Source organism: Panulirus ornatus, chromosome 23 (genome assembly GCF_036320965.1).
Source record: "Panulirus ornatus isolate Po-2019 chromosome 23, ASM3632096v1, whole genome shotgun sequence".
NCBI classification, from domain to species: Eukaryota; Metazoa; Arthropoda; class Malacostraca; order Decapoda; family Palinuridae; genus Panulirus; species Panulirus ornatus.
In genome coordinates, this window is record NC_092246.1 from 22,647,255 (window position 1) to 22,674,774 (window position 27,520).

At 39.9% G+C, this 27,520-nt stretch overlaps 1 protein-coding gene across 3 annotated transcripts in view; it reads right to left on the reverse strand.

Annotated features, from left to right (window-relative positions):
• Positions 1-27,520, reverse strand: part of LOC139756914 (integrin alpha-8-like) — an 89,125-nt gene that overhangs the window by 31,834 nt on the left and 29,771 nt on the right. For all 3 annotated transcript variants that reach the window (XM_071676832.1, XM_071676834.1, XM_071676833.1), the window contains 11 exons: positions 23,034-23,284; positions 21,159-21,260; positions 19,397-19,606; positions 18,472-18,577; positions 17,653-17,744; positions 13,484-13,638; positions 11,966-12,147; positions 11,673-11,812; positions 11,460-11,534; positions 9,649-9,764; positions 991-1,084 (listed from right to left, as the gene is read on the reverse strand). In XM_071676832.1, coding sequence (XP_071532933.1) covers positions 991-1,084; positions 9,649-9,764; positions 11,460-11,534; positions 11,673-11,812; positions 11,966-12,147; positions 13,484-13,638; positions 17,653-17,744; positions 18,472-18,577; positions 19,397-19,606; positions 21,159-21,260; positions 23,034-23,284 — 1,523 coding nt within the window. The remainder of the gene's footprint in view (positions 1-990; positions 1,085-9,648; positions 9,765-11,459; positions 11,535-11,672; positions 11,813-11,965; positions 12,148-13,483; positions 13,639-17,652; positions 17,745-18,471; positions 18,578-19,396; positions 19,607-21,158; positions 21,261-23,033; positions 23,285-27,520) is intronic.

The following is a 27,520-nucleotide window of genomic DNA, read 5'->3' on the forward strand; positions in this document are numbered from 1 at the left end:
GTGGTTGTTTCATGAATGTTTCTATTTCCCCTGGCTGTATGCTGAATAGTCATTCTACCTTCCTAAATGAACTGTTCTATATATTTGTCTGATATATTCTTGGTGGGTTCCTTGATATTCTTGACGACTCAAAAGCTTTGTATCTTCCTTGATAAGCTTTCAGGCTTAATACATTTTCATTTATAACTTCAATTTGTTGCCAGGCACAGCTTATCATACATTTTTCTCTTCCTTCTAGGCTACATAGTTGCAGTGTTTTCAGTCTTTCATGGTAGTTTATAAGTTCCATTCCTTTAATTTTGTCCATAAAGTGTTTCTGACCCTTAATTTGTATATTTACATTTGTTTCATTAATGACCATACAATACAAAATATAAAAAAATATGTAAATTGTAAAAGAAATATGTAAATGATATGCATAGGATGAGTAAAATCACGTATGGTAAAAAACCATAAAGTGTGTTAAGTGGTAAGTGTAAACATAATATCATGAACTTCCATAGATATGGGAGATCTGTGTTGCTATCCAGGGTCCCCACAGCCAACAGTCAACTCCCTCCCACAACAAGATGGAGGAAAGTGTACATCTTCTTTGGGTAGTTTTTCACTAATATCTAATAAAGAGACATTCTCTAAGAACAGATAAAAACTGAATTTTTTCTTAACGTGCATGGGGTAACTTGGAGGATAGAATAAGTAGTGAATGGGTAAAGCTTTCATGCCAGTAATCTGGTTGCATTCCTGAAACTATCTTACTGTTCTAAACCTGATGTCAACCAGCTAAACTATGTTAATCAGATCAGAGTCAGTCAAAGAGCTGGTATGAATACCTTCACTGAAAAAACTTTGGAAGGCTATCAACTAACTTAATATATCCTCAAATTTTTCACTCATTAAATGTACACTTTTTGCCCATTGTACTCATATTTGCAGAACAAAAAGGGAAAATGAACACTTTTAAATCAAAGATCTACTTTGGTTTTCACTTACAATAAGTTCAGTGTTGTATGCTGCCTCTGCATGGTTCTCCAGCATGAAGGAGACCACGATGGGCTGAGTGGCCATCAAGGTGTAGTTCTTCAATCTCAGGTGAGAATAAGTTCATTAACATTACAAATATTTTACTCTAATCCTTCTACTCATTAATCCAAAAATATTTCATAACATAAGTAACATCTCTATGAACTATGCTAACAAAATCATAGGGCATTTCATACACTACCACTATCTATCTACAGATGTAATCATATAAACAAATCCACAGAGTTAACCATACATCAATAACTAAATAACAATATATTCAATTATGCTACTGAAGGACAAATCTTATGGAGCTACTGCATCATCAAGGGTGCACTCCACATGGGGGCATAGTAGGTTGGCTCCTTTGGGACAGGAAGAAACAGAGTGAATTGGAATGATGTGATACATTGGGGTTAACATGCTGTCAATGGACAGAACCAGGGCATGTGAAACGTCTGGGGTAAACCATGGAAAGGTTTGTGGGACCTGGATGTGGATAGGGAGCTGTGGCTTCAGTACATTACACATGACAGCTAGAGACTGAAAGTGAACGAATGTGGACTTTTTTGTCGTTTTCCTGGCGCTACCTTGCTGAAGCAGGGGATGGCTGTGCTGTTTCCTGTGGTGGGGTAGTGCCAGGAATGGATGAAGGCAAGCAAGTATGAATGTGTATGTGTATGTATAGGTATATGTCTGTGTATGTTTTGGCTCTGAGTGAAACGAAGCTCAAGGGTAAAGGGGAAGAGTGGTTTGGGAATGTCTTGGGAGTAAAGTCAGGGGTTAGTGAGAGGACAAGAGCAAGGGAAGGAGTAGCACTACTCCTAAAATAGGAGTGGTGTGTGTATGTGATGGAGTGTAAAAAAGTAAACTCTAGATTGATATGGGTAAAACTGAAAGTGGATGGAAAGAGATGGGTGATTATTGGTGCATATGCACCTGGGCATGAGAAGGAAGATCATGAGAGGCAAGTGTTCTGGGAGCAACTGAGTGAGTGTGTTAGTAGATTTGATGCACGAGACCGGGTTATAATGATGGGTGATTTGTATGCAAAGGTGAGTAATGCATACATGGTGTACATGGGGTGTTCAGTGTTGTAAATAGAAATGGAGAAGAGCTTGTAGATTTATGTGCTGAAAAAGGACTGGTGATTGGGAATACCTGGTTTAAAAAGAGAGATATACATAAGTATACGTATGTAAGTAGGAGAGTTGGCCAGAAAGCATTGTTGGATTACGTGTTAACTGATAGGCGAGCGTAAGAGAGACTTTTGGATGTTAATGTGCTGAGAGGTACAACTGGAGGGATGCCATTATCTTGTGGAGGTGAAGGTGAAGATTTGTAGAGGTTTTCAGAAAAGAAGAGAGAATGTTGGGGTGAAGAGAGTGGTGAGAGTAAGTGAGCTTGGTAAGGAGACTTGTGTGAGGAAGTACCAGGAGAGACTGAGTACAGAATGGAAAAAGGTGAGAACAAAGGACATAAGGGGAGTGGGGGAGGAATGGGATGTATTTAAGGAAGCAGTGATGGCTTGCACAAAAGATGCTAGTGGCATGAGAAGCGTGGGAGGTGGGCAGATTAGAAAGGGTAGTGAGTGGTGGGATGAAGAAGTAAGATTATTAGTGAAAGAGAAGAGAGAGGCATTTGGATGATATTTGCAGGGAAATAATGCAAATGAGTGGGAGATGTATAAAAGAAAGAGGCAGGAGGTCAAAAGAAAGGTGCAAGAGGTGAAAAAGAGGGTAAATGAGAGTTGGGGTGATAGAATATCATTAAATTTTAGGGAGAATAAAAAGATGTTTTGGAAGGAGGTAACTAAAGTGCGTAAGACAAGAGAACAAATGGGAACTTCAGTAAAGGGGGCTAATGGGGAGGTGATAACAAGTAGTGGTGATGTGAGGAGATGGAGTGAGTATTTTGAAGGTCTGTTGATGTGTTTGATGATAGAGTGGCAGATATAGGGTGTTTTGGTCGAGGTGGTGTGCAAAGTGAGAGGGTCAGGGAGGATGATTTGGTAAACAGAGAAGAGGTAGTAAAAGCTTTGCAGAAGATGAAAGCCAGCAAGGCAGTGGGTTTGGATGGTATTGCAGTGGAATTTATCAAAAAAGGGGATGACTGTATTGATGACTGGTTGGTAAAGTTATTCAATGTATGTGTGACTCATGGTGAGGTGCCTAAGGATTGGCGGAATGCTTGCATAGTGCCATTGTACAAAGGCAAAGGGGATAAAAGTGAGTGCTCAAATTACAGAGGTATAAGTTTGTTGAGTATTCCTGGTAAATTATATGGGAGGGTATTGATTGAGAGGGTGAAGGCATGTACAGAGCATCAGATTGGGGAAGAGCAGTGTGGTTTCAGAAGTGGTAGAGTATGTGTAGATCAGGTGTTTGCTTTGAAGAATGTATGCAAGAAATACTTAGAAAAGCAAATGGATTTGTATGTAGCATTTATGGATCTGGAGAAGGCATATGATAGAGTTGATAGAGATGCTCTGTGGAAGGTATTGAGAATATATGGTGTGGGAGGCAAGTTGTTAGAAGCAGTGAAAAGTTTTTATTGAGGATGTAAGGCATGTGTACATGTAGGAAGAGAGGAAAGTGATAGGTTCTCAGTGAATGTAGGTTTGCGGCAGTGGTGTGTGATGTCTCCATGGTTGTTTAATTTGTTTATGGATGGGGTTGTTAGGGAAGTGAATGCAAGAGTTTTGGAAAGAGCAGCAAGTATGCAGTCTGTTGTGGATGAGAGAGCTTGGGAAGTGAAAGTTGTTGTTCGCTGATGATACAACGCTGGTGGCTGATGTGTGAGAAACTGCATATATATATATATATATATATATATATATTTTATTTTTTCTTTTTTTTTGCCGCTGTCTCCCGCTTTTGCGAGGTAGCGCAAGGAAACAGACGAAAGAAATGGCCCAACCCACCCCCATACACATGTATATACATACACGTCCACACACGCAAATATACATACCTACACAGCTTTCCATGGTTTACCCCAGACACTTCACACGCCCTGATTCAATCCATTGACAGCACGTCGACCCCAGTATACCACATCGATCCAATTCACTCTATTCCTTGCCCGTCTTTCACCCTCCTGCATGTTCAGGCCCCGATCACTCAAAATCTTTTTCACTCCATCTTTCCACCTCCAATTTGGTCTCCCACTTCTCCTCGTTCCCTTCACCTCCGACACATATATCCTATTGGTCAATCTTTCTTCACTCATTCTCTCCATGTGCCCAAACCATTTCAAAACACCCTCTTCTGCTCTCTCAACCACTCTCTTCTTATTTCCACACATCTCTCTTACCCTTACATTACTTAATCAAACCACCTCACACCACATATTGTCCCCAAACATCTCATTTCCAGCACATCCATCCTCCTGCGCACAACTCTATCCATAGCCCACGCCTCGCAACCATACAACATTGTTGGAACCACTATTCCTTCAAACATACCCAATTTTGCTTTCCGAGATAATGTTCTCGACTTCCACACATTCTTCAAGGCTCCCAGGATTTTCGCCCCTTCCCCCACCCTATGATTCACTTCCACTTCCATGGTTCCATCCGCTGCCAGATCCACTCCCAGATATCTAAAACACTTTACTTCCTCCAGTTTTTCTCCATTCAAACTTACCTCCCAATTGACTTGACCCTCAACCCTACTGTACCTAATAACCTTGCTCTTATTCACATTTACTCTTAACTTTCTTCTTTCACACACTTTACCAAACTCAGTCACCAGCTTCTGCAGTTTCTCACATGAATCAGCCACCAGCGCTGTATCATCAGCGAACAACAACTGACTCACTTCCCAAGCTCTCTCATCCCCAACAGACTGCATACTTGCCCCTCTTTCCAAAACTCTTGCATTCACCTCCCTATCAACCCCAACCATAAACAAATTAAACAACCATGGAGACATCACACACCACTGCCGCAAACCTACATTCACTGAGAACCAATCACTTCCCTCTCTTCCTACACATACACATGCCTTACATCCTCGATAAAAACTTTTCACTGCTTCTAACATCTTGCTTCCCACACCATATATTCTTAGTACCTTCCACAGAGCATCTCTATCAACTCTATCATATGCCTTCTCCAGATCCATAAATTTCTTTCTTTCATACTATTTGCCATTTCCTGCGTCAGCGAGGTAGCATTAAGAACAGAGGACTGGGCCTCTGAGGAAACATCCTCATCCAGCCCCCTTCTCTGTTCCTTCCTTTGGAAAAAAAAAAAAAAAAAAAAGAGAGGGGAGGATTTCCAGCCCCCCGCTCCCTTCCCATTTAGTCGCCTTCTACGACACGCAGGGAATACGTGGGAAGTATTCTTTCCCCCCTATCCCCATTTGCTTTTCTAAGTATTTCTCACATACATTCTTCAAAGCAAACACCTGATCCACACATCCTCTACCACTTCTGAAACCACACTGCTCTTCCCCAGTCTGATGCTCTGTACATGCCTTCACCCTCTCAATCAATACCCTGCCATATAATTTACCAGGAATACTCAACAAACTTATACCTCTGTAATTTGAGCACTCACTCTTATCCCCTTTGCCTTTGTATATAATATTATCCCTGGGGATAGGGAAGAAAGAATACTTCCCACGTATTCCCTGTGTGTTGTAGAAATTAAACAACCATGGAGACATCACACACCCCTGCCGCAAACCTACATTCACTGAGAACCAATCACTTTCCTCTCTTCCTACACGTACACATGCCTTACATCCTTGATAAAAACTTTTCACTGCTTCTAACAACTTGCCTCCCACACCATATATTCTTAATACCTTCCACAGAGCATCTCTATCAACTCTATCATATGCCTTCTCCAGATCCATAAATGCTACATACAAATCCATTTGCTTTTCTAAGTATTTCTCACATACATTCTTCAAAGCAAACACCTGATCCACACATCCTCTACCACTTCTGAAACCACACTGCTCTTCCCCAATCTGATGCTCTGTACATGCCTTCACCCTCTCAATCAATACCCTCCCATATAATTTGCCAGGAATACTCAACAAACTTATACCTCTGTAATTTGAGCACTCACTCTTATCCCCTTTGCCTTTGTACAATGGCACTATGCACGCATTCCGCCAATCCTCAGGCACCTCACCATGAGTCATTTTTTTTTTTTTTTTTTTTTTTTTTTTATACTTTGTCGCTGTCTCCCGCGTTTGCGAGGTAGCGCAAGGAAACAGACGAAAGAAATGGCCCAACCCTCCCCATACACATGTACATACACACGTCCACACACGCAAATATACATACCTACACAGCTTTCCATGGTTTACCCCGGACGCTTCACATGCCTTGATTCAATCCACTGACAGCACGTCAACCCCTGTATACCACATCGCTCCAATTCACTCTATTCCTTGCCCTCCTTTCACCCTCCTGCATGTTCAGGCCCCGATCACACAAAATCCTTTTCACTCCATCTTTCCACCTCCAATTTGGTCTCCCTCTTCTCCTCGTTCCCTCCACCTCCGACACATATATCCTCTTGGTCAATCTTTCCTCACTCATTCTCTCCATGTGCCCAAACCATTTCAAAACACCCTCTTCTGCTCTCTCAACCACGCTCTTTTTATTTCCACACATCTCTCTTACCCTTACGTTACTTACTCGATCAAACCACCTCACACCACACATTGTCCTCAAACATCTCATTTCCAGCACATCCATCCTCCTACGCACAACTCTATCCATAGCCCACGCCTCGCAACCATACAACATTGTTGGAACTACTATTCCTTCAAACATACCCATTTTTGCTTTCCGGGATAATGTTCTCGACTTCCACACATTTTTCAAGGCTCCCAAAATTTTCGCCCCCTCCCCCACCCTATGATCCACTTCCGCTTCCATGGTTCCATCCGCTGACAGATCCACTCCCAGATATCTAAAACACTTCACTTCCTCCAGTTTTTCTCCATTCAAACTCACCTCCCAATTGACTTGACCCTCAACCCTACTGTACCTAATAACCTTGCTCTTATTCACATTTACTCTTAACTTTCTTCTTCCACACACTTTACCAAACTCCGTCATACATACATTAAATAACCTTACCAACCAGTCAACAATACAGTCACCCCCTTTTTTAATAAATTCCACTGCAATACCATCCAAACCTGCTGCCTTGCCGGCTTTCATCTTCCGCAAAGCTTTTACTACCTCTTCTCTGTTTACCAACTCATTTTCCCTAACCCTCGCACTTTGCACACCACCTCGACCAAAACACCCTATATCTGCCACTCTATCATCAAACACATTCAACAAACCTTCAAAATACTCACTCCATCTCCTTCTCACATCACCACTACTTGTTATCACCTCCCCATTTGCACCCTTCACTGAATTTCCCATTTGCTCCCTTGTCTTACGCTCTTTATTTACCTCCTTCCAGAACATCTTTTTATTCTCCCTAAAATTTAATGATACTCTCTCACCCCAACTCTCATTTGCCCTTTTTTTCACCTCTTGCACCTTTCTCTTGACCTCCTGTCTCTTTCTTTTATACGTCTCCCACTCAATTTCATTTTTTCCCTGCAAAAATCGTCCAAATGCCTCTCTCTTCTCTTTCACTAATACTCTTACTTCTTCATCCCACCACTCACTACCCTTTCTAATCAACCCACCTCCCACTCTTCTCATGCCACAAGCATCTTTTGTGCAATCCATCACTGATTCCCTAAATACATCCCATTCCTCCCCCATATATATGTGTGTGTATATGTTGATATGTAAATGTATGTATATGTGTAAGTAGAAGGTTGTAGTGCTGTTGCACAAAACTTCAAATGCCAAGCACACTGAGGTGGACTGAATTTAGAGGATCTTTGTTTTATTGTGAAGGTGTTGAGTTTGGTAGTGCGAAGCAGCCAAAGATTTTTCTGAATGCGCTATTTTGTAGAGTTTGCAGCTATGCTTTAAAACTTTTGAGAGGATGGAATTCTAGGCATGAGAGGATTAGTTTAACATGGAAAAGGATGAATTCTTTACAAAGGGTGTTGTGGGATTCTTTTTGCTGTCTAAATCTGGTGTCAGTCAGTGTTCAGAAGAAATTGAGTGCGTGTTCCTTTGTGTTGATGTTGTTGGTGTAAAGAGTAAATGTTATGTGTGTATTGTACATGACACCTATACTTGATGTTTTATTCAGTGAAACTGAGTTTCCATTGAAGGTGACTACAGGGTGGGAGCGGGATTCATTTCTATTTGGGGATAAAGAATGACTGAATATTTCTGTGGAGATGTTGACTTCCTGTTCTGGGTGAGCCACTTTTCCAACTGCATAATGTAGTGCTACATGTTTGTTGTTGCCCTTGTGGTGTCAAGGTGTTCAGAAGTGATTGTGAGGACGTCTGCAAATGAAAGGACCTTCATGTTGAGGCTTGCCTGTTTAATGGGAGATTGGGTTTGAAGAAATTAATGGGTTTGAGAAAGACCTACTCCTTGGGAAACTCGATCACAGAGTTTAAATGTTTTAAAGGTGAAACCACAGTGGGTGACTGGTATGGCAGCCAGCAATGAAATATGCTAACCACTTTTTGTCACTGTTGTGGAAGTCCAAACATTTCATGTGAGAGGGGGTGCTGGGTCACAGCATCAAATACTTTGTTGATGTCTACTGCAACTAATAATGTGCAGGAATGGGGATGAATCTACTGAGAACGTGTTGTGTTTAGTGTGGTGGTGGTGTTTGGGTCTGAAGCCATACCGAGTGGATAAGAGGGGAATGTTTTCTTTTATTCTGTTATGGATAAGTTTTTCGCTGAGTTTGGATACTGTGGATAAAAATGATGAAGGATGGTAAGAGCAGGGAGAGTAGGGTGGTTTAGAGGGTTTTATGATTGGTATGATATATTGGATTCAAACATATATGGGTGTTACTACATTCCACAAGTGTTACTAGGTTCAGCCTACTTGACGTTACAATGCATGTGAAATGTCACCTTGGGCAAGGCTGTATTACTGAGAGTAGAGTCTCATCAAAGAACTTATCACTCCATGGCAGTCTACATTTCCATGCTACTAGAAGTAGCACACCCTTGAGTTGCACAAGCATTTAGAAAGGACCTAGGTAACATCAGGACTCTGTCACAGTATTTGGCCCTGGGGTAATCATAAATAAATGAATAAACTGGATTCCAACTGCTTGTGGTTACATTGCAAGTTAAAAGTCACCTTCAGGAAGGTTGTATCACCATCTGGTGACAAAAGGGAGTACAGCCTCAATGAGGAACTCTTTCCTCCAAACAAGGCCATCATTTCTCTGCTACTGATTGCAATTCAGCACTGTAAAAATGGTTCTTGGGATATTTGATTAATCATGTATAAACAAATTGATAAAAGGATAAAAGAGAACATAAAAAACCAATCTATCCATCTATAATCAGTTACACTATCAGTAAGAAGAGAGTGGATCAAGTGCTTTTTGTAATAATGAGGTTGCTAACCTCTTTCCTAAAGGATAGCAAAGGGCAAAGATACCTTATTCCTTAGAGGAGACCTCCTCTTCTACCCACAAAGACAAACAAAAATTAAGTATACTGACCTACAAGAAAGTAGACAGTCGAAGAAAATTCTTACATGTTATAACTTAGATGGATGTCACTTTGACACTCATGAACATCATCACTCTTACAGAACACCAGGATATCCAACTTTTCCTCCTTCAACAACTGTGCATGTTGACTAAGCATCACCTGCAAAGATACCATTTAATGACATCATGAAAAAGAGCACCAAGTAGGGAAAGAGTAGAAGCTGTCTATGAATGAAGTCCAGGAGGGGAAGCTATCTGGTAAATTCTACCTGAGGAAGATTATCTAAGGAATATAATAAAGGGGTACTTTGTAGATGTAAAGTTATTAGGAATGCTGAACAGTGATCTCAGAAACTAAATGAAGAGTATGAATGATGGCTAGGATATCAGTGCAATCAAATGACTCGAGTAACTTTTGCAATCTGAAGACTATAGAACCTGTTTTGAAGGTGATGGAACCCCCCAGGTGCATGTACATCTAGTAAGGAGGCCTCTAACAATGCAAACAACTAGAGAGCTAGTTTGCATGAATAGAAGATGCTTCTAACGGGGTAAAGAAAGTAAGCTAGAGGCTGTGAGAGGTATGAAAAGGAAAAATCATGAAAAAGTAACAGCAAACTAGTGAGGGTAAATATGACAGGATCACAAGCCAGTGACAACGAGCTACTGGAAGCAAATGGGTAGGGGAAGTGGCTAGAAACTGATCATGGGGCACAAATGCACATCAATGCATGAAAACAAGTGAGAATGGAGTGGAAGAGCTGCTTATAAGCTAAGTGAGGCAAAGATAGTTATTACTGGGGTTTGGAAGTCATTATGAGGTTGATATTTTTGGTTACAGATGATGGACAGATATTCTGGTTAATATTGCTTCACACTGGAATACAAGTCCTTAAGTAGGCTCAACAGAACACAGTTTCAGATAATATCAGAAATATGTTATCAAACATAGAATTAGCAAAGCATGCTCAGTTTGTTTTTTAAATATCAAACACACTGACTGTCATATGTGTAATAGTTCTTCTAACCTATTTCTACTGACATTACATGAAGAATGAACATAAGGTATTCTGATATCAAAGTTAAGTTCCAGGAAATATACTGTACATTCATGTAGCAAAGGATACTGGGGGGAAATGGGTTAGATCATAGGCAAATAAGCAGACAGGTCTTGCCTGCAAAAAGTTTTTGAATACAATAAATCTCTTCAGAAGCAGTTCTCAACCTATGTCTGAACACAGCAATACAATCTCTAAATTTGGTTGGCACTTAGGTTTCTGATCATGTCAGAAATCTTCTTGCCGAAGTTACTATTCTTGCTATTCCATGCATTTCATTTCACAGCACTATATTTGAGATAAAAACTCTAACACAGTAATAGTGATATAAAATATTTGTTTAAGTAGAAAAATGTGTAGATATGTGTACTGGAAGAAGAGGGAGACCTAAGGAGGGCTTGAAAGGGTGGAATAAAGGAGGCTTTGAGGCACTGAGGTGTGAACACACGGGAGAGTGAAAGGTATGCATTGGAGAAAACATTGGAGCATATGAGCTTGTCAAGGTAGCCCAGATAGAAGTTAGTAGGGCTTGGCTGTGGATAGTAAACTCAAATTTCAGTATGTTTTACAGGACAGATTGAGAGTGGAAGTGTGCAAAAGAAGCAACCGTTCATCTGCTCCTGATGCTATCTTGTGAAGGCAGGAAAGGCAGTAAGGTAAAAAGAAAAAAATGGAGCATATGAAAATTACTGTTAAACAGAAATGCCTTATCATGAGGTCCAGTGCTAAATGTAAATATAAAGTTACAGTTTCTGACACCGGCATTATAGTGTGTGGTACAAGGCTATTCAACTTACCTTTTCTCCATCTTTATTCTTGAATTTGGCTTCCCCCTTGATCATAAATGATTTTATCACCTCCTCAATATCATTCTGAAAAACAGATGAGTAAAGGATTAAATGAAACAAAAAACTTTTAAATTTTCTACTTTCCCTAACTGTTACTAACCATCAATAAATAAAATGAAGATGTAAAATTACACATAAAGCATGTAATATAAGCTTGCTTACTTTGGCCATGAGTTCATAATGTGCACATTTCTCTATGCCTTCTTGTAATTCTACATCTTTTTCCAGCCTTGCTGTCCCAGAATCAAAGAACAGTCGTTTGGTTTGTTGGTTTACATCTGCATTCAGGATGAGTGAGAATTCTGAGGATGAAGGAAAAAAGATATGTAGGCAGGGTAGCTTACTCTTCAAGTCCAAAACAAATATTATAATCATATGTGTAATACATACAGTATCACTAATGGAATTACATTCAAAAATACCAATGCTAAAATTTTCATGTATAGTCCATTTACCTAAGTCTTGATAGCTTATCTCTTTCGAAATGCTTTTAAAAGAGATTAAACACACTGTAGCAATAACACAAGGATAAAAGTCGATTTGGCCTTTTGTATCAGTATAGTCACAGCTTTTCTTGGTAAGATCCATCGGACCACTGAAGGTCAGGTTCCAGCTTAAAGTCAGTATTTCCTTTGATCTGCCATAAGAGAACAAATATTAACTGATCTTTCAGTAACAACAAATTCAGCATATGTACTTTCCAACTATGTATTAGTACAATGAGGTAGGTTCTTACACTGATGGATTTCAACTGTGATTGTAACTTCCATAAACATTTAAATCATGATGTTACTGGATTTATCATGTTTGTAGTCACACTAAAAACGAAAAGTTACCTTTGGTAATGTTGTATCATTTAAAGTAAAATTTTGTCAAAGAACATCTCACTCCAAAGGAGTCCATACTTCCCTTACTAATGATTATATTGTAGCCTTGAAGCTGCAGGAACCCCTGGAGAAGGGTTCTTTGGAGTTATATAATAATAATATCAATAATATCAATGAAGAAGTTGTTAACCCTTAAACTGCTATAATCATCAACTGAAGAAGCACAATTTACTGCTATCACCATCAATTGATCAAGTACAGTTAACTGAAAGTTCAGCCCTGAGAAATCAAAATAATTTTTCACTTCATCCCTCCATCTCCAATTTGGTCTCCCCCTTCCTTTCCCCTTCACTTCTGACACATTAATTCTCTTTTTCAACCTCTCGCTCATTCTCTCCAAATGTCCAAATAATTTTAGTACACCCTCTTCAGCTCTCTGCCACATTCTTTTCATTACCACACCAGTCTCTTACCCTTTTATTATTTACTCTATTAAACCACATCACACCATATTTTGTCCTCAAAGATTTCATTTCCAATTCCTACTCCTACATTTGCACATACACATCTATAGCCTGTGACTCGCATCAATACAAAACCACTGGGACTACTATATCCATTTTCATCCTCCCAGATAACGACTTTTCTTTCCATACATTCCTCAATACTCCAACAACCTTCATGCCCTCATCAACCCAAAGATTCACTTCTGCTTACATGGTTCCATTTGCTGCCATGTCTTCTCCAAGATACCAAAAACAATTCATCCTATATTTTCTCCATTCAAATTTACACCTTAACTAGTCTGTCCCTCTGCCTTACTAAACTTATAAACAAAAACATACACATGATGTATATCAGAAAGTAACAGAATGAGCACTCACTAAAGATGGGAAAGGCCAAGATGGAGAGCATTGTCATGGAAAAGACTCAATGACTTAGGGAGATAAGAATGGCAGGGGCAGAAAGATAACTAGACTCTGGTGTATGAACAAAATTATTTCTGAGGATAAAGTATCAGTCAGCTAAAAGAAAAAATGAGAAACTTTGATTCAAAAAGAATACATTTAAAAATGAATCCATACAAATATTGCCCCTAAACCTTATCTAAACCATCATCAAGGTGTCAACACCAAGTATTCCCACCTGAAGACCACTACTGCGTCAGAACTGTGAGCTCCAACAGCTACATCATATCCAAGCCCAGAGTCAGCAGGTAACTGCTGAGCAATAGAAGACCCAAATCCATGTAGTGGTATGACAGTTGCTGTGTGTGTTGACACTTCTGCTGCATGAATAACCTGGAGGCAGGAATTTCAAAGAATCATTCTTCAAAACTGTTGAGTAGAAATGTTTTTCCAATAAAACAGTCAATATCCTTGAATACATGGAACAAGCTATCAATCGAAAATTGTAAATGGAAACATTGTAAGTTAAATAAGACATGTGGCCTTTTTATGTCTGTTTTCCTGGCACTACCTCGATGATGCAGGGGGTGGCAATGCTGTTTCCTATTAGGTGGGGTGGTGACAGGAATGAATAAAGGCAGCAAGTATAAATAATGTACATGTATATGCATATGTCTGTGTGTGTATATATATGTATACATTGATATGTATAGGTATGTATATGTGCATGTGTGGACATGTATGCATATACATGTGTATGTGGGTGGGTTGGGCCATTCTTTCGTCTGTTTCCTTGCGCTACCTCGCTAACGACAAAGTACAATAAAAAAATAATAAAATATAATATATATATATATATATATATATATATTATCTATTTATTTATTTTGCTTTGTCGCTGTCTCCCGCATTTGCGAGGTAGCGCAAGGAAACAGACGAAAGAAATGGCCCAACCCACCCACATACACATGTATATACATACACGTCCACATACGCAAATATACATACCTATACATCTCAATGTACACATATATATACACACACAGACACATACATATATACCAATGCACACAATTCACACTGTCTGCCCCCATTCACTCCCATCGCCACCTCGCCACACATGGAATACCATCCCCCTCCCCCTCATGTGTGCGAGGTAGCGCTAGGAAAAGACAACAAAGGCCCCATTCGTTCACACTCAGTCTCTAGCTGTCATGCAATAATGCCTGAAACCACAGCTCCCTTTCCACATCCAGGCCCCATACAACTTTCCATGGTTTACCCCAGACGCTTCACATGCCCTGATTCAATCAACTGACAGCACGTCAACCCCGGTATACCACATCGATCCAATTCACTCTATTCCTTGCACGCCTTTCACCCTCCTGCATGTTCAGGCCCCGATCACTCAAAATCTTTTTCACTCCATCTTTCCACCTCCAATTTGGTCTCCCACTTCTTCTCGTTCCCTCCACCTCTGACACATATATCCTCTTGGTCAATCTTTCCTCACTCATTCTCTCCATGTGCCCAAACTATTTCAAAACACCCTCTTCTGCTCTCTCAACCACGCTCTTTTAATTTCCACACATCTCTCTTACCCTTACATTACTTACTCGATCAAACCACCTTACACCACACAATGTCCTCAAACATCTCATTTCCAGCACATCCATCCTCCTGCGCACAACTCTTTCCATAGCCCACGCCTCGCAACCATACAACATTGTTGGAACCACTATTCCTTCAAACATACCCATTTTTGCTTTCTGAGATAATGTTCTCGGCTTCCACACATTCTTCAAGGCTCCCAGGATTTTTGCCCCCTCCCCCACCCTATGATTCACTTCCACTTCCATGGTTCCATCCGCTGCCAGATCCACTCCCAGATTTCTAAAACACTTTACTTCCTCCAGTTTTTCTCCATTCAAACTTACCTCCCAATTGACTTGACCCTCAACCCTACTGTACCTAATTACCTTGCTCTTATTCACATTTACTCTTAACTTTCTTCTTTCACACACTTTACCAAACTCAGTCACCAGCTTCTGCAGTTTCTCACATGAATCAGCCACCAGCGCTGTATCATCAGTGAACAACAACTGACTCACTTCCCAAGCTCTCTCATCCACAACAGACTGTATACTTGACCCTCTTTCCAAAACTCTTGCATTCACCTCCCTAACAACCCCATCCATAAACAAATTAAACAACCATGGAGACATCACGCACCCCTGCCGCAAACTTACATTCACTGAGAACCTATCACTTTCCTCTCTTCCTACACGTACACATGCCTTACATTCTCGATAAAAACTTTTCACTGCTTCTAACAACTTGCCTCCCACACCATATATTCTTAGTACCTTCCACAGAGCATCTCTATCAACTCTATCATATGCCTTCTCCAGATCCATAAATGCTACATACAAATCCATTTGCTTTTCTAAGTATTTCTCACATACATTCTTCAAAGCAAACACCTGATCCACACATCCTCTACCACTTCTGAAACCACACTGCTCTTCCCCAATCTGATGCTCTGTACATGCCTTCACCCTCTCAATCAATACCCTCCCATATAATTTACCAGGAATACTCAACAAACTTATACCTCTGTAATTTGAGCACTCACTCTTATCCCCTTTGCCTTTGTACAATGGCACATGCAAGCATTCCGCCAATCCTCAGGCACCTCACCATGAGTCATACATACATTAAATAACCTTACCAACCAGTCAACAATACAGTCACCCCCTTTTTTAATAGATTCCACTGCAATACCATCCAAACCTGCTGCCTTGCCAGCTTTCATCTTCCGCAAAGCTTTTAGTACCTCTTCTTTGTTTACCAAATCATTTTCCCTAACCCTCTCACTTTGCACACCACCTTGACCAAAACACCCTATATCTGCCACTCTATCATCAAACACATTCAACAAACCTTCAAAATACTCACTCCATCTCCTTCTCACATCACCACTACTTGTTATCACCTCCCCATTAGCCCCCTTCACTGAAGTTCCCATTTGCTTCCTTGTCTTATGCACTTTATTTACCTCCTTCCAGAACATCTTTTTATTCTCCCTAAAATTTAATGATATTCTCTCACCCCAACTCTCATTTGCCCTCTTTTTCACCTCTTGCACCTTTCTCTTGACCTCCTGCCTCTGTCTTTTATACATCTCCCACTCATTTGCATTTTTTCCCTGCAAAAATTGTCCAAATGCCTCTCTCTTCTCTTTCACTAATAATCTTACTTCTTCATCCCACCACTCACTACCCTTTCTAATCAACCCACCTCCCACGCTTCTCATGCCACAAGCATCTTTTGCGCAAGCCATCACTGCTTCCCTAAATACATCCCAATCCTCCCCCACTCCCCTTACCTTCTTTGTTCTCACCTTTTTCCATTCTGTACTCAGTCTCTCCTGGTACTTCCTCACACAAGTCTCCTTCCCAAGCTCACTTACTCACTTACTTTCTTATCATATTTAGTCGCTGTCTCCCATGTTAACGGGGTAGTGCAAGGAAACATGAAAGAATGGCCCAACCCACCCACATACACATGTATATACATAAAAGCCCACACTCGCACATATACATACCTATTACATTTCAACATATACTTACACAAACATATACATATATGCACATGTACATATTCATACTTGCTGCCTTCATCCATTCCCATCGCCACCCCACCACACATGAAACAGCACACCCTCACCCCCGCGCACGTGCAAGATAACACTAGGAAAGGCCAACAAAGGCCACATTCGTTCACATTCAGTCTCTAGCTGTCATGTGTAATGCACTGAAACCACAGCTCCCTTTCAACATCCTGGTCCCACAAAACTTCCCATGGCTAACCTCAGACGCATTACATGCCCTGGTTCAATCCACTGACAGCACGTTGACCACAGTATACCACGTCATTCCAATTCACTCTATTCCTTGCATGCCTTTCACCCTCCTGTATGTTCAGGCCCCGATTGCTCATAATCTTTTTCACTCCACCCTTCCACCTCCAATTTGGTCTCCTGCTTCTCCTCCCCTCCACCTCTGAGACACATATCCTCTGTCAATCTTTCCTCGCTCATTCTCTCTATACGTGTGAACCATTTCAAACCATTTTTTTTTTTATACCTATATGCCCACATAAGTGAGGTACCGTAAACATATCACTGAGGTAAGACAGAAAGACTTCTACCTCTGAATTCCCTATGTGTCATAGATGGTGACTAAAAGGGACAGGGGGAGAGTTGGCAAAAACTTACCTAAGCCTTTAATCTGATAATCTGATATTGTGTACAGAAATAATTTAATCACGCTTACTAGATTATACATGATAAGAATTAGGTGCCTACTAAGTTTTGCTGATAATGAACATAATAAAAAGATCTACCTGTCTGTATGTAACTTCAAGGCCATCTCTTGAACCCATATAAATGAACACAGCCCCACCCTCAGGTAAGAACGGTGCCCCAACTGCTACATCTGTGGATCATATCAGCATCTTAATGTCAAGTAACAGGTATAACTTTGCTTGAACAGACAGCTAGGTATATCTTCCAAATGTCATAAATGGATTTCATATGCAATGAAAAACTATTATGGAGAAGCAATAACTGCTTTGCAAAAAATATCTATAATACCTATAATATATTTCTTTCCCACAATTGTCTGCACTTTTATGCATACTCAGAACTTCCCTTAACCAACAGAGTAACTCGTCTACCTCTTACATTTTTTGGTCTTAGCTTAATGGATTCAAAAAGCAATGTCTTGTACAGAAGTTTATGTTATGTAAGGCCCATGGTGGGTAGCAAGTTTTTATCAAGAGTTATATTTAAAAGTTCCTGTATGCTTGCTGCACATGATTTAGATTATGAAGATATATATAAATATATACTAGATGAAACATTAGAATATATCTGATTTTTCTACTTGCCAAAAACATTTACTTACTGTATCTGCCAAAAAATTCTTCCTTGTCTCCAATTCTATAATGTCATGAAACTATAACAGAATTTGGCAATTACATAGGCAAAGTGCCTCATGTAGTCATCAAATTTTTACAATGCTTCTTGATATCATATGTGGTACAATGTAAACAAGAGGGTGTATTGCCAGATTCCACCTGCATGAGGTTAAACCATAAGTGAAAAGCCACCTTTGGCAAGGTGTAATTACAAAAATGTTGGAGAGAAGTCTCTGCCAGTACCATGAAATCCATCATTGTCAAGGTCCCCCACAGCAGCTACACAACTACCAAAACGGCCATAGGACTCTTGACCGATTCTACATGGTGCATTTTGTTGTTTCTTCATCTGCCACAAAAACAAGAAATCAATTCCCATGTCTCTGGAATATGTTTTAAAATTCATTTTTGAAAATTCAGTCAGATATATCCTAGCTTATCTTATTCATATAAAGAGACATCCAAAACATGTAAAGAAAGAAGAATGCCATGCAGGCATGGAGTACCACTACAAAAATGGGTTTTATATATATCATTATTATACTATTATTACCAATATTATTTTCAATAGCTGTTTCCTGTGTCAGCGAGGTAGCGCCAGGAAACAGACGAAGAATGACCCATCCACTCACATACACATATATATGCATAAACGCCGATACACACATATACATACATATACATATCAACATACACACATATAAATATACATACATACATATACATATACATACAAAGACATATGCATATATATACACATGCGCATATTCATACTTGCCTGCCTTCATCCATTTCTGGCACTACCCTGTCCCACAGGAAACAAAATTGCTAAGCAATAAATAAACTTGAAGTATCTGAAAATTATTTGGATGAATAAAACAAGCTCACTGAGGAAACAGTGAATTATGACTTAAAAAGTTGTGAAAGTTATATGATATTAGAGACAGGTTAAAAGGCGGGACCCTATAATTGTAAAAGCTCCCTGTCTATATGCACAAAGATAATTGCAAGGCAATAATCTGACTAAAATACAATCTGCATAACAGTCCCACCTTTTCCAATGAGGTATAATGATCTTACAAGAGAAACCTTGTTGTTTTGGTACAAAGGATCTCTGACAGTATAAACCTTTATGACAGTTTAAAAGAGTAAAATACACAAAACAAACCTCAGAACTTTGTTGCTGATGATTATCACCAGGGAAAGAAACTGTATGCTGCAAGTAGATAAAGATGGCCCCTTGGTCATGATGTGTATCATTATGATAGAAGGGGGCACCTATTACCACATCTTCCATACCATCACCATTGACATCCACTGTTGCCAAGGAGTACCCAAAATAGGTGAATTTGTTTTCCTTCGATTCCATTATGCTTGACTGAAAAAGGTGCAGGTTCAATTAATGCTGTACACTGGTAGTCTGTGGGCAATGGATCTATTCAGTATTCTAACTCTGTATCAATATATCAATTGATTTCATGGAAACACAACATGGGAAAGTCTTTCCAGTATGTGGTTAAATACAATTACTTACTGTATAATGTTCAAAACTCAGCATATTGCATTACCTCAATTTAAAATCAATACTTCAATTACTTTTGGCTTGATGCTCCTTGAAATCTCAAATAAAGAGCCAAACTTTCAATACTGAGTTTTTGTGCTAGAAGTGTGAAGTTTTTCCTCTCTACATAGTTAGCCTTTCCATAAATCTATTTACTCACTTTTGTCTGTACATACTATTAGAGTTTGCTGACTGAGAGCAGTTTCACCTTAATTTCGGGTCATTTGCTTTAACACAGTGTATTTCATACACTAAATCTTCAACCACAGATTCTTTGCATGGTCTACTCTACAAAAAACTAGATTAAGCCTTATATTGTTTCATCTTTAACCATTTCCATTTGTCACACAGTTACAATTCTGTTCTGTGAAACCTTGATACTTTCCTTTCAATTCCCCATCAGAAAGACAAATAACATAAACTAGTTGGCAAGTATGCCTCTTACCCAAGAATCAGACTTGCTTTTCACAATGCTTTTGATAGCTACTTTGATACATCCATGCAAAGAGTCAATCTCTGTTAACATTAGTAACTGTCCTGACACATATCATACACCAGGTTAGTTCATCTTATGTCACTACCTTGCTGTGCTTGTAAGCTTATGTTTATACATACACATATCATATACTATATAAAGTTATAATTACCTTTTTCATAAATTATAATTTTCATAAAAGTTATAATTACCTTTTTCATAAAAGAAATATGATGGTCAAATTTTCATGAGGCTATATCCTTCCAGGTATCTAGTTAATTCATTTCTAATTCATTAAAATGTCATCTTTGATTTTTTTGCAGTCCTATCATACAACTTCCTCTTACAGTGCAAAACTATTTCTTAAACAATTCTTAAAGATTCTATGATCTGTCTACATGTCTCCTAATAACTAATGCATGGATCCACATGTAACTGAATGCCGCTTCCCACAGTTTCAGCGAGGAAGGCTTGAAAGTTATACCTCAATCTTTTTTAAAGAGTAAAGCTGAGGAATTCTCCTCCTTTTTTTGTCTTTCCTTCTTCCTATAACCCCTACATTTATATGAGTCAGGTTTACAAATATATGAGGAGCTCTTTTCTATATTCTGTTTTTCATATTCCTTATTTTTCCAGAAATCCAAGATGGAAGTGATTTAGGCAAATATTTGTCATTGTCATGTCAGCAACTATGAAAAAATATGAAGATACAAGGATTGCATTCGTCCTGTTGAATAAGACACCCTCAATCCAAACTAAAACACAGTCTGAAAACAGTAAATTATACCATCTTTTATTTTTTTGCATTTAGACCTCACCAATCTCACTTACTACAACAAATATTATTCTAAAGCTTCAAATTCCATTCACACCAGAATTCAGTTCTGAACTTACATCAGCAGAAGTAGATGGGGTGATCTTCTCAAGAACTTGAAGCTTGTTTTTGTCCTCAGGATCTTCCCGAAATATGTAGACTACAGGGCCAAGTGTGGTACTCTGCAAAATATAAGATTTTATTCCTTCCTTAACTCATTCCGTATATCATACATTGACTGCTACATCATACCTTGTACACCTTCACATTACACAATCTATCAATATCATTAACTTTGTTCCCATTCAAACTGGATCAAGTACATACATCCTATGATTAGACTAGCTGCTTATGGCATCACTCACAGTTGGGTACAATCTAAAAAACTCAGCTGCATGTAAATGACATATGCATAACAGGAAGTTTGCCTCTAATTTCCTCTCATCTTTTACCTAATTCATACATGGGTCTGAGGAATTAAGCAGAGGTCACCCATATGAAGAGCTTACAAATTTGTGCAACAATACATCACAATTCTGAGTATTAGGTACATCATTAAGGAAGCAACATTTCTTTATCATTGTTGTACTATACATACACTTTCCTACCATGTTGTTAGCACTCTCTCTCTATTCCATAGATCTATTTTGATCACTGTTCTTGCGAACTGTCTGCATGTGTCCCCTCTCCCAAGGTTTGGACCAATGGTATACATTTGGCTGCTGATTCACACAGCTTCTGTGTGGAGACTGGCCACTCAAAGATTGGCTGTAAATACCTCCTTCTTCCCTCTTCATATAGCCTTTCTATCTTTAAAAGTTAAGTCTAAAATAATTACAAAGCCTTGATTAATTTCTATTTTCTTTCCCTTTAATGTCTTCCTTTCACCTGAGATGGCTTTGACAGGGGCATGTTATTTGCCCATGATGTGATGGCATCATACAAAAAAATACAAACCAGATGGACAATTCCTTTATAGTTTCTTTTGAACTTTGCAATCTTTTTCTTCAGCAAACTTTCTCTGAAGGTGCTCACAACACAAACTGCATTTGCTGCAAGTGCCTTATTAGCATTAACACGAGTACATCACTTCCCAAACTCTAAATGGTTGCCCCTTAACAACATTCCCAACACACCCACTCCTAAAATAAGATCATCTGAGCGTATGATAATCACAGTAACATATGAAATGCTATCAGAGCCCTGATCTGGCCACTATCTTTCATTGCATGCATATGAACAAAAGAGACACCTCACACAAGACCCTTCCTGCATATGCTGTCACCATCCCACCGACGACACAAAACATATTATCTCGAGTACTCATTACTAACCTATCAAAGATGAAACTTCAATATCTCTTCTCTCTCAGATATTTGAAACTACCTGAGGGTTGAGATAAGTACTAAAGAATTCCTTTAATGAGATTCCGGGGCAATAAAAACAACACAATCAGGAAAGTTTGCTCTATGTATACAATGAGGACATGAGTACAGGCTTTGTCTTTTTTCACATTCACTAGCTGTGCATCTATAATTCACTTCAATTTGTACTAAAGAATATGGTCGAATTAGCCCTCCAAGGCAGACTGTAGGGATTACACTGAAACAAATCAAGAAGCTTAGAGGAAAATCAACAAAAAAAATTCAGTACAAAGCCTATGACACACTTCTTCCTTATATATACTATCAAAAAGTAGTTCTTCAAGAGCAGAATGTTATCAAGAGTGCAATGAGCTTACCTGGACATTCCAAAAAAGCAAAAGTGAAGATAGGACCATATACAAACTAACTTGGGCATAATTTTGGAGAACTGTGCTATAATGTATGAAGGTGTTGCAGTTGTTATCCAACCAAACAGCAAGAAATAATGTAGATCATACTAATAGATGGAAATGCTATAATCTGTCATCTTTCATTACATTCTAAAACTACAGTTTACCCCTTATTTCTTACCTTATCACTGACCCTGAGTTCTGAAGTGCTGATGGTACGTGGCATGGAAGACACAATAGCAGGAGCTCCATTGTAAGTGATACTTGCAACACTGTAGCCAAGATATAAATCAGTCACTGTTTCAAATCCTGAACTGCTACTGCTATACACAAGATCCATGTCGGCAAGGGAGAGCTGTTTCACACGCCTTAGGGAATCCTTCAGGGAATCTTCATTCTCTACAGAATCTAAGCCAACTTCCCATGTGTCTCCTACCAAAAACAGAATGGCAGTATAAAGACAAAATCTTAATTAGAACTGAAGCCTTGTGGTATACAGGGGCAATGTGCTGTCAGTGAATTGAACTAGGGCATTTGAAGCAGCTGGGATGAAACCATGAAAAGTTCTATGCGGTCTGGTTGTGGATAGGGGAATGTGGTTTTGATGCATCACACATGACAGTTAGAGAATGGATGTGAGCAAATGAGGACTTTCTTCATCTATTCCAGGTGCTACCTCGCTAACATGGGAATGGTGAACAAGTACAAAAAAAACTGTATATATACATTTCTAGCTAATCCATACCTAATACTTCAGTACCTCTACTCACAGATCCCCTAACTCTTCATAAATATAATGCTGACGCAATACATGCACACTGAAATAACCTAAACAACAACAAACTCCCCAGGAAACACGAGTAACACTCTTCCACCCATCTCTTCAAAACCAGAAACACTATTTCATACAGGCAAGCAAGTATGAAGGTGTACATGTGTACATATGTATATGTCTGTGGGAGATATATAAAAGAAAGAGGCAGGAGGTCAAGAGAAAGGTGCAAGAGGTGAAAAAGAGGGCAAATGAGAGTTGGGGTGAGAGAGTACCATTAAACTTTAGGGAGAATAAAAAGATGTTTTGGAAGGAGGTAAATAAAGTGCGTAAGACAAGGGAGCAAATGGGAACTTCAGTGAAGGGGGCTAATGGGGAGGTGATAACAAGTAGTGGTGATGTGAGAAGGAGATGGAGTGAGTATTTTGAAGGTTTGTTGAATGTGTTTGATGACAGAGTGGTAGATATAGGGTGTTTTGGTCAAGGTGGTGTGCAAAGTGAGAGGGTTAGGGAAAATGATTTGGTAAACAGAGAAGAGGTAGTAAAAGCTTTGCGGAAGATGAAAGCCCGGAAGGCAGCGGGTTTGGATGGCATTACAGTGGAATTTATTAAAAAAGGGGGTGACTGTATTGTTGACTGGTTGGTAAGGTTATTTAATGTATGTATGACTCATGGTGAGGTGCCTGAGGATTGGCAGAATGCGTGCATAGTGCCATTGTACAAAGGCAAAGGGGACAAAGGTGAGTGCTCAAATTACAGAGTTATAAGTTTGTTGAGTATTCCTGAGAAATTATATGGGAGGGTATTGATTGAGAGGGTGAAGGCATGTACAGAGCATCAGATTGGGGAAGAGCAGTGTGGTTTCAGAAGTGGTAGAGGATGTGTGGATCAGGTGTTTGCTTTGAAGAATGTATGTGAGAAATACTTAGAAAAGCAAATGGATTTGTATGTAGCATTTATGGATCTGGAAAAGGCACATGATAGAGTTGATAGAGATGCTCTGCGGAAGGCATTAAGAATATATGGTGTTGGAAGCAAGTTGTTAGAAGCAGTGAAAAGTTTTTCTCGAGAATGTAAGGCATGTGTATGTGTAGGAAGAGAGGAAAGTGATTGGTTCTCAGTGAATGTAGGTTTGCGGCAGGGGTGTGTGATGTCTCCATGGTTGTTTAATTTGTTTATGGATGGGGTTGTTAGGGAGGTGAATGTAAGGGTTTGGGGAAGAGGGGCAAGTATGCAGTCTGTTGTGGATGAGAGAGCTTGGGAAGTGAGTCAGTTGTTGTTCGCTGATGATACAGCGCTGGTGGCTGATTCATGTGAGAAACTGCAGAAGCTGGTGACTGAGTTTGGTAAAGTGTGAGAAGAAAGAAAGTTGAGAGTGAATGTGAATAAGAGCAAGGTTATTAGCTACAGTAGGGTTCAGGGTCGAGTCAATTGGGAGGTAAGTTTGAATAGAGAAAAACTGGAGGAAGTGAAGTGTTTTGGATATCTGGGAGTGGATTTGGCAGCGGATGGAACCATGGAAGCGGAAGTGAATCATAGGGTGGGGGAGGGGGTGAAAATTCTGGGAGCCTTGAAGAATGTATGGAAGTCGAGAACATTATCTCGGAAAGCAAAAATGGGTATGTTTGAAGGAATAGTGGTTCCAACAATGTTGTATGGTTGCGAGGCATGGGCTATGGATAGAGTTGTGCGGAGGAGGGTGGATGTGTTGGAAACGAGATGTTTGAGGACAATATGTGGTGTGTGGTGGTTTGATGGAGTAAGTAATAACAGGGTAAGAGAGATGTGTGGTAATAAAAAGAGTGTGGTTGAGAGAGCAGAAGAGGGTGTTTTGAAATGGTTTGGTTACATGGAGAGAATGAGTAAGGAAAGATTGACCAAGAGGATATATGTGTCAGAGGTGGAGGGAACAAGGAGAAGTGGGAGACCAAATTGGAGGTGGAAAGATGGAGTGAAAAAGATTTTGAGTGATCGGGGCCTGAACATGCAGGAGGGTGAAAGGCGTGCAAGGAATAGAGTGAATTGGAACGATGTGGTATACCGGGGTCGACATGCCGTCAATGGATTGAACCAGGGCATGTGAAGTGTCTGGGGTAAACCATGGAAAGTTCTGTGGGGCCTGGATGTGGAAAGGGAGCTGTGGTTTCAGTGCATTATTACATGACAGCTAGAGACTGAGTATGAACGAATGGGGCCTTTATTGTCTTTCCTAACGCTACCTCGCACACATGAGGGGGTAGGGGGTTGTTATTCCATGTGTGGCGAGGTGGCGATGGGAATGAGTAAAGGCAGACAGTATGAATTATGTACGTGTGTATTTATATATATGTCTGTGTGTGTGTATATGTATGTATACGTTGAGATGTGTAGGTATGTATATTTACGTGTGTGGACGTGAGTGTATATACATGTATATATATATATATATATATATATATATATATATATATATATATATATATATATATATATATATTATCATTATACTTCGTCGCTGTCTCCCGTGTTTGCGAGGTAGCGCAAGGAAACAGACGAAAGAAATGGCCCAACCCCCCCCCCATACACATGTATATACATACGTCCACACACGCAAATATACATACCTACACAGCTTTCCATGGTTTACCCCAGACGCTTCACATGCCCTGATTCAATCCACTGACAGCACGTTAACCCCGGTATACCACATCGCTCCAATTCACTCTATTCCTTGCCCTCCTTTCACCCTCCTGCATGTTCAGGCCCCGATCACTCCAAATCTTTTTCACTCCATCTTTCCACCTCCAATTTGGTCTCCCTCTTCTCCTTGTTCCCTCCACCTCCGACACATATATCCTCTTGGTCAATCTTTCCTCACTCATCCTCTCCATGTGCCCAAACCACTTCAAAACACCCTCTTCTGCTCTCTCAACCACGCTCTTTTTATTTCCACACATCTCTCTTACCCTTACGTTACTCACTCGATCAAACCACCTCACACCACACATTGTCTCAAACATCTCATTTCCAGCACATCCATCCTCCTGCGCACAACTCTATCCATAGCCCACGCCTCGCAACCATACAACATTGTTGGAACCACTATTCCTTCAAACATACCCATTTTTGCTTTCCGAGATAATGTTCTCGACTTCCACACATTCTTCAAGGCCCCCAGGATTTTCGCCCCCTCCCCCACCCTATGATCCACTTCCGCTTCCATGGTTCCATCCGCTGCCAGATCCACTCCCAGATATCTAAAACACTTCACTTCCTCCAGTTTTTCTCCATTCAAACTCACCTCCCAATTGACTTGACCCTCAACCCTACTGTACCTAATAACCTTGCTCTTATTCACATTTACTCTTAACTTTCTTCTTCCACACACTTTTCCAAACTCAGTCACCAGCTTCTGCAGTTTCTCACATGAATCAGCCACCAGCGCTGTATCATCAGCGAACAACAACTGACTCACTTCCCAAGCTCTCTCATCCCCAACAGACTTCATACTTGCCCCTCTTTCCAAAACTCTTGCATTTACCTCCCTAACAACCCCATCCATAAACAAATTAAACAACCATGGAGACATCACACACCCCTGCCGCAAACCTACATTCACTGAGAACCAATCACTTTCCTCTCTTCCTACACGTACACATGCCTTACATCCTCGATAAAAACTTTTCACTGCTTCTAACAACTTTCCTCCCACACCATATATTCTTAATACCTTCCACAGAGCATCTCTATCAACTCTATCATATGCCTTCTCCAGATCCATAAATGCTACATACAAATCCATTTGCTTTTCTAAGTATTTCTCACATACATTCTTCAAAGCAAACACCTGATCCACACATCCTCTACCACTTCTGAAACCACACTGCTCTTCCCCAATCTGATGCTCTGTACATGCT